Source organism: Nematolebias whitei, chromosome 3 (genome assembly GCF_014905685.2).
Source record: "Nematolebias whitei isolate Nwh7 chromosome 3, NemWhi1, whole genome shotgun sequence".
NCBI lineage: Eukaryota > Metazoa > Chordata > Actinopteri > Cyprinodontiformes > Rivulidae > Nematolebias > Nematolebias whitei.
The window spans coordinates 2297563-2306191 of NC_056500.1; the positions used below are offsets into that span (position 1 = coordinate 2297563).

Consider the following 8629-nt stretch of genomic DNA (forward strand, 5'->3'; position numbering starts at 1 on the left):
AGGAGTGACACCTTGTTGTGTCAGGTGTGGCACCTTGTTGTGTCAGGTGTGGCACCTTGTTGTGTCAGGTGTGGTACCATGTTGTGTCAGGTGTGGTACCATGTTGTGTCAGGTGTGGTACCATGTTGTGTCAGGTGTGGCACCTTGTTGTGTCAGGTGTGGTACCATGTTGTGTCAGGTGTAGTACCGTAACAGAAACGTAAAACCATCAGAATGTTTTAAGGTGAAACCTGCAGTTACCATAGTGCCATTAAGCAAGGATGCTGCCTTGTGCCTCCTTTGGGACAAATAAAAAGGCCTCTAATGATAAGAGATCATTCAGCTGATAGACGGGGTTTCCAAAGAATGACTGCAGGGGTCGACCCCCCCCCGCTCTGCGGCTTCCTGCTAATTAAATTCCTCCACTGTCCATTAGACGGATAGAGTGAGCAGACCGCTGACTCAGCACAGGTAGGACAGCTCCTCTCTTCGCTGTAATGGCTCCGCAGCCTGAGCAATTCATTTGGCCGGCCCGGTTTTATACGTCTCTGGGTCACCGCAGGCTTTCAAGGGTGCAGAGAGACTGATGGAGGGGGGGTCAGAAGCTAATATCGTCAAAACGTTTTAATTCTGAAACGAGCAGTCTGCGAGGCTGTGTCCTCTAAAATGTACTGACAGGCTCTTTCTGCACGCGCTCAGTCTGCGTCCGACCAGAACCCTGACACCATCCAACTCCTCCTGCAGGGTTCTGTTTGCCTGAGACTCAGCAGAACCAACAGAGTTAACTTTCAGACTCAGAGAAATTAATTATTCAAGGAGTTCAACCTGCAGCTTTTATTGTAAAACCTTCTTTTCTGCTGAGCTTCATCCATATTTTACAAACATCCTCAGTGACATCATCAGTCACACGCTTCATCACCAGTGACATCATCATCTGTTTTTCTCAACCCCGGACGTCCCTCACAAACTCTACGGGTCTCAGTTAGTCCAGCTTCCTGTGCGTTCTGATTTTACTTTGAAACTCTGTGACTTCCTGTGTGTAGCTGGTGGAGTTCTGTGTTCCACTTAAGATAAGGTAGAACGTTATGGATCCTGCAGGAAATTGTTGTGCCAGAGTTTCAGCACAAAGGAACATGCACAAGAATCACAAGCTATAAAAATAACAGAGGATATAAAAATACCAACAATCAAGGTCTAAAACAGGTGCAGACAGAAACATTAGTGTTTATTGTTGTGCAGGATTAATATATTGTCCTATGTTTCATTTCAATTCAATTCAATTCAGTTCAGTTTATTTCTAAAACTCCAAGTCACAACAGGATCGTCTCAGGGACTGAACAGAAACATTCATCTATAAAATAATAATTTAACAGAAACATTCATCTATAAAATAATAATTTAACAGAAACATTCATCTATAAAATAATAATTGAACAGAAACATTCATCTATAAAATAATAATTGAACAGAAACATTCATGTATAAAATAATAATTTAACAGAAACATTCATCTATAAAATAATAATTGAACATTATTTATGTGAGGAGCAGCTTTGAGTTTAACTCCATCACTGAACTCTCATCTTGAACAAGCATGAAGGCGACAGTGGAAAGAAAAACTCCCTCATGAGGAAGAAACCTTTAGCAGAACCAGGATCAGGACTAGAGGACCATCTGCTTCGACCAGCTGGGTTTGGTAGGAATAGATACACAATGGCAGGTCAAGAATCACATGTTAAGATAGAAATAGTATCAAATGAAAACTATTCAGTTTTAACAATTCGTTTAAGGAAATGAGGTCAGTTTGTCTGGATTTTGTATTTGTCAAGAATCAAACTGGACTTTGGAGGGTTTGTGTCTGTGCTCTCGAGTTTGTTCGGGTCGGTCCCGGCCTGAAACCGTACAGCCAGCACCCCACCAGGGACAGTGGGGGAGGGAGGGGGTGTTGGTCTGTTTGCAGAATGCAGCAGTAAAATGGATAATAAATAATTTTAATGAGGGGGCGGGGCTTAACCTCTGACTTAACACCTGTGGCTCACTCATTGGTGCAACCCCCCCCCCCCCCGACTCCAAACAAAACAACACCTCGTCCTCTTTAACATCTCGATCAGCTCCTCTCGTCTCATCTATGTGGGGGGCCCCCCTTCCCTCCATCAGGAGGTGATACAGCTGCTTCTTCATTCCCACCCTCCACACTTGATTCACCTTTTGTCCAACCTGTTAGTGTCCCTACGTCCCCCACTCTGTCCTCCGTCCTTCCTTGTCCATCTTAAGATAAAGCAATGGCCTCCAAGTGGAGTGTGTGATGTGGAGATGAAAACCAATCACTCGTTTCCTCTTAGAGGTGGAGAGGGCGGAGCTTAAAGATGCTCTTTACATGGTTGAAGTTGGCTGTGACTTGACCTTTGACCTCAGTTCCTCCAACTGACATGTCCCACTGCAGGGTGGACTCTGCTGGACACCGAGTAGGGCTTTGGATCTGCAGCTTTGTGTGTGTGTGTGTCTATATCTATCGAACTAACTAACCAATAATTTCCGTTATCCAGATCAATACAAATGCAAGTGTTCAGGATTAGGCTATAGAAATCAATGCGGGATCATTAAAGTTCTATTGTATCTTAAAATGATTGGAAGTCAATGCAAAGTCTGTAAATATAGCAGAACATATTGTGTGTGTGTGTTATGGTGTTTGTGTGTGTGTGAGAAAGAGAGAGAGATGCAGCTCGTCCCTCAGCTTCCTGCTGATCATTGCGGCGACTGAACTGATGTGAAATGTGAATTCTTGTGTTCAGTTATCAGACAAGTGACTGCACTGACCTGTGTACCCCCCCCCCACACACACACACACACACACAGACAATAGCTATGTTTACATGCGCAGAATTCTTTGACGGATTGAAATGTGTTCTGTTTGAATAATTTAAATGTATTGTTTACATGGGCACAATCTGTTCAGGATGAGCGTTTACATGCAGCGGGCTTTGTTCTGAACAACAGTACTGACGTGCGCAGAGTGGTAAACTCTCCTTAAAAAAAACACCGAAGAAGAAGTTCTACTTCCGGGTAAACGTAAACAAATCTGAGCACCAAAATGGACCCGCGACAGGTTTTAATGATGTGGAGACGTTACTGCACTCCCTGACTGAGCTGCAGGTGACACAGATCATTCTGAGCTCTTTCAGAGTTTCTAGTACAAATGTTGTCGCTCACCGACCAGTTTTACTTCCCTGACATGCTAATATTATTAGCGTTAGCCAGGCGGAAATGGCAAAGTCGCACATGCGCAGTCAGGTCAGTTTTTCACCATCAGATAAAAACGAACAGATCAAGTGTTTACATGCGCACCGATCGGGTTTCGGATCGGCGTAAACCACCCGTTTCGTTCTGATCAGAAATTATAACGGATCGCGCCGAATACACAAAAAATAACCCGAACGGAGTGTTTACATGACACTTTTATTCCGACCGGCCATTTGATCCGGTTACTTATGTCCATGTAAACATACCCAATGAGGGCTCAGGACTACAGGGAGTCTGTTCCAGATCTGACTGAATCTGATGCAGTGCCGCCTCCAGACTGAAGATCTGAACCAGTTGCAGAATGAACTGGACCTTGTGGTTCTAGTCTAGGACCGCCCTGACAATCTGCTGCCCATCCTCTTTGACCTCTGACCCCTGCTGAGGACTTGACCTTTGTGCATGTCATCAATGGTCACATCACCTGGTTGGACACAAGATACCAGACCTTGTTAGGCCCGTTGTGTGTGTGTGTGTGTGTTTCAGGTCACCTTGTAGGGACCATTTTTATAAAAATCCTACATTGTGGGGACCAACTGCTCCTTATGGGGACCAAAGCCAGGTCCCCATAAGGAGCAGTCTCGCTGGGGAGTTAGGGGTTAGGTTTACTAGTATTTACCTAGTACTAGTTTACCATTACTAGTACTAGGCAGCTACTAGTAATGGTTAGGTTTGGGAAAGGGTCAGGGTTAGGCTATAGAAAATGAATAGAAGTCGATATAAAGTCCCCAAAAAGTATGTTTACAAGAACGTGCGTGTGCGTGTGTGCGTTGGCCTGTCAGCAGCCCAGTGATGTGATGCGTTTCTTCGCTCCAACGCCAGCAGGCGCCATCGTAGCAGCGCCTCCAGGAAAAAAATGACACTAAAAAAGTGTCGCAACCAGTTTAATGTCAAAGTTTTCAAATTCTTCCCCTCAGGTAAAATATTCTGTCCAGATGAACTGTTCTTCTCAGGTGATATTCTTAAAGAAACAACGTTGATCAGCTCAGTTTACCCAACTGAGACTCACTCTCAGGCAACGTGTTAGAATAATAAGGTCTAAAATAATCTGAATCTATAAATCTTAGTTGAGGTAAAGCATCTAAGTGAAAGAAAACTGACTGAACTGAGACAAGCGGCTCTGAGCTGATTACTTTCACTTTGGGTCGATACCAATTCATGAGAAGGATTGTGATTGATTTGGTGTCCATAATCACTCCACGCGTTCACATATAAACCATCGGTTGGAGGTTCAGTTTCCTGACTGGCAGCAGGTCCAACATAATCTGGTCCCAATGGTTCAGTTAGGGTTTAGAGTGTAAACAGTTTTTAAGAGGTTTAAATAGTTCTTTACAGAATGTCAACAATTCTTTCAGGGGAGTGAACTGTTCTTTCTAGGAAGCAGACAGTTCTTTTAGGGGTGTAAACTGTTCTTTCTAGGAAGCAGACAGTTCTTTTAGGGGTGTAAACTGTTCTTTCTAGGAAGCAGACAGTTCTTTTAGGGGTGTAAACAAACTTTTTAGTGTTGTAAACAGTTCTTTTCAGGATGTAAACTGTTTTTTTTGATGTAAACATTTTTTTTTTCTGGGATGTAAACAGTTCTATCAGGGGTCTAAACAGTTCTTTCCATGCAAAAAAGTTCAATCTGGTCCTCTGGACATTCAAAAAAGCAAAAAACAAAACAAAGCAAAAAAAATCTAGAAACGTTTCGTCTCTCATCCAAGAGACTTCCTCAGTCTGAGGTGCTGTTTTCAGCTCAGTCTCTTAAATAGCACCTTCTCAGAGTGGATCAACCAGTTTGCTGCTGACAACCAAAACCAGCTGATCACATGCTCAAGAAGGACCATCAGCCTAACAATGGATCATTAGCACCTGATGGCTGTTTACTGTTCACAGAGGGCTGAGTGATACTAGCAATCACAGCATTGTAAGAGGGGGACAGTTGAACCTGGAGGCTCCGCCCCTGTTTAATGATGGACGGTTTCTTTTCACAAAGATGGCCTCCTTTACTCCTCTCTCAAACCATCGTTCCTCTCTGTCCAGGATGTGAACATCTTCATCCTTGAAAGAGTGACCGCTGGCCTGGAGATGAGTGTAGACTCTGGCTTTTTCCCTAATTACCCATGTCCCAGGAGAAATTTGATAGCCGGCTCGTATCCGAGGCCAAACGGGGGAGTCAGATTCAGATAAGTCACAATTGTTGATTTTCTTCAGGCAGACTGTTTTTTTTTTTCTTGTCAGCTTTGAGTCCTGCTGGAACTTTCTGGTCCACAATGTCAAGATTTATGGGTGTTCCTCTCCACTGATCTGCATTATGAGCCTCCCCAGGATCGATCCCAACATGCTGGCGAGTCCTAGAAGCTGCAGGTGGCCTGCGATTCTCACAAATCGTCTCCATCTTATGGTTTAGCTCGTTAATCAGCTGATTTTGAGTCCTCATAGCACGCACCAAACCTTCAAACAGACTCTGAAGCTTTGCCATGGCCGAAACAGCTGCCAATGTCTTCAAGTGATAAACCAGAGCCCCGCCGATGCCAAATGCAGAACCCCTGCTTTCATAAATCCACATATATAAACGTCTTCAGCGTCCTCCCGAGACAGAACTGAGAGACACATCAGCTGATCTCTGATTTACCCCGCAGCGTGAGTCTCAGCCGGGCAAGAGGGTTCTCCAGGACCCTGTTGTTTTGTTGAAAAGATTTTGTTGATTCCGTTGAAAGTTCAGCTCCTCAGATCCATAGTAGTATTTTTCATTCGGGACATGTGTACCAGGAGCTTTAAGACACACAGAGAGCAGAAGCAGGGGGAAGAGGAGAACAGGGGGAGGGAGAGAAGTGTCTGTCTTGAGTGAGAGCCAGAGGAGAAACTGGGAGGGGAAGGTGACCACTGATAACCGATATAATGGCTGGAAAGTTTTTTGCTTTGTCCACCCCAATAATCTAAGAAAATCGTGAGTATGAGCAGTACCGTGTCTTGTTTATTTAACGCAGCTGTTAGCAACCATGAAGCTAAGCTACTCAGATCATGCTCTTAGGGGTGCACCGATCGCAGTTTTCTGGACGATCGCCGATCTCTAAAAAGTCTGACCTGCTGATTCCGATTTTGGCCGATACTGATTTAGTTTTATAAGCGACACTGTCAGGTGTTCTAAGGTCACAATGCACCTTCAATTTTACAATATTATTTTGTTAAACATAGCCTTGAACAAAATCCTAGAAACAATGCAAACTTGTTTAACTGGCCATGAGATGGTGCTCTGAAATATAAATGAAGTTCAGACAATTGTTGTGAAAACTAAAACAACATCTGTGAAATTGGTTTCTCGTGCAAGTACCAGCCGATTTCCAATTTCCCAAAATTAAGGGAATCAGGGCTGATTTATCGGCGCACCCTTACATGCTATACATAGTCCCACAGTAGGTTTGCAAGTGGAGCACTGCTCATAAAAACAGTCTTCCTAACGTGCGTTCACATCTTCTACCCTCCATTATTCACCATAAAAATATAAATGAAACAAAGAAACAACTTCCTGTTCATTGTTTAAACAGTCACGTGTGGTGAACGTCTGATTCGTATGAATCACAGCTGAATGTATTTTTCTTTGTAGAGACGTAAAGATTTCAGGCATCAATGCATTTCACTGAGGACGACAATGATCAGGATCAGAATAAGCTTTATTATCATTGTATGGAAATACAGTGAGATTATGTTCGTACAGTCGTCTGAAGGATGGGCGGAGTGCACGTTGCTGCTGCTCCTGAGAGCGCCGCCTCTTATTGTTTTAGAAAAGGAGAAAAATCCACGAGGAGAGGATCGTGGTCTTACAAAAAGATCTCCTCACACCTTGTCCTTGTCAGGACACGATTTAAGACGTCAAAACCACCAGCAGCACATTTACAGACTCATCACATGCATCTGAGGAGAAGATGGTGAGATTTGTCATGAAGCTCTTCCAGATAGACCGTAGTCCTGAGAAGATGTTGGTGTCGGTCGGTACAGCTCTGATGAGCGTTCACAGGAGTTCTCTTGGGGGGGGGGGGATAGACAGAGCTTCTTTAGTTCACACGTGTCCCAGAAGACATTTGAGAAGTCGGCCTGCTTCGAGGACAAACGGGGAGTCAGATTCAGATGAGCCACGATTGTTGATTTTTTCAGGCAGTTTTTTCTCGTCAGCCTTGAGTCCTGCTGGAACTCACGATGATCCAAAATGGCCAGATTGTGGGCGTTCCACTGGTCCGTGCTGATAACATTATGATGACAACGTTACTAACACTAAGGTTATTAAGGTCATTAGAAAAATAAAAGCAAATATGTTCTTGCTTTTAGTATTTCACCTTGTTTCATATGGCACCTTGATCGTTATAACGCTACTTTAATTGCTTTTTATTGTTGTATATTCTTGTCTGCACAATAAATGTTGTCTATCTAAAACAGGTCTGTCTTGAAAATGAGTCCTCATGATTCATTGAGACTAACCTCTATAAATAAAGATTGAATGAATGAAAAACACCGATATATTTTACGAGTACGTTAGATTTATTGTTCTGGATGAAGTTTTACAACTCGGCATCCTATTCTGGTTATCTGAACGTTAGCTCGCTAAACTGAGAGGCGAGCTGGAGGATTGAAGAAAATTTATTATTGTTGGTTTATTCAATTTTAGCTTAATCTGAGCTTGTCCTGATCCTGGTTCTGCTAAAGGTTTCTTCCTCATGAGGGAGTTTTTCTTTCCACTGTCGCCTTCATGCTTGTTCAAGATGAGAGTTAAACTCAAAGCTGCTCCTCAGATAAATAATGTTAAACTATTATTTTATTGATGAATGTTTCTGTTCAATTATTATTTTATACATGAGTTTCTGTTCAGTGCCTTGAGATAACTTCTGTTGTGACTTGGAGCTTTAGAAATAAACTGAACTGAATTAAATTTATTTTACAGATCAGTTAAAATAAACATCATGCTCTGTTCAGCAAAATACGCTACACAGTGTTGCTCCCTGCTTTGTCTGTGCTGAAAGTGAAACTTAAGTGAACAGCCATGACTTGAAAGTAGTCTTTATGCGCCCTCTGCTGGATACATTGTACATTAATGACTGATTTCAGCAGTTTAGGGATGAAAATTAGAAGTGTTTATATGAGTGCATCAGGACCATTATCACCGATCCAGTAGCTCCCCAAACATCTGTATCGGACCAAATTATCGGCCCTACAGATATATCTGTGGGGCACTACTAAACAGTCCTTAAAGGGGTGTAAATAGTTCTTTCGGGTGTAAACATTGCCTTCTCGTTTGTAAACCGTTCTTTCCAAAATGAAAACAATTCTTACAGGGATGTAAACAGTTCTTTAAAGGATGTAAACAGTTCTTTAAAGGATG

General features: G+C 42.9%; 1 protein-coding gene across 1 annotated transcript in view; it reads left to right on the plus strand.

The window, feature by feature from the left end:
- Positions 1–8629, plus strand: part of nfia (nuclear factor I/A) — a 102732-nt gene that overhangs the window by 43242 nt on the left and 50861 nt on the right. Inside the window, exon 3 of the mRNA XM_037697769.1 lies at positions 1023–1025. Within this exon, the coding sequence (XP_037553697.1) occupies positions 1023–1025 (3 nt within the window). The remainder of the gene's footprint in view (positions 1–1022; positions 1026–8629) is intronic.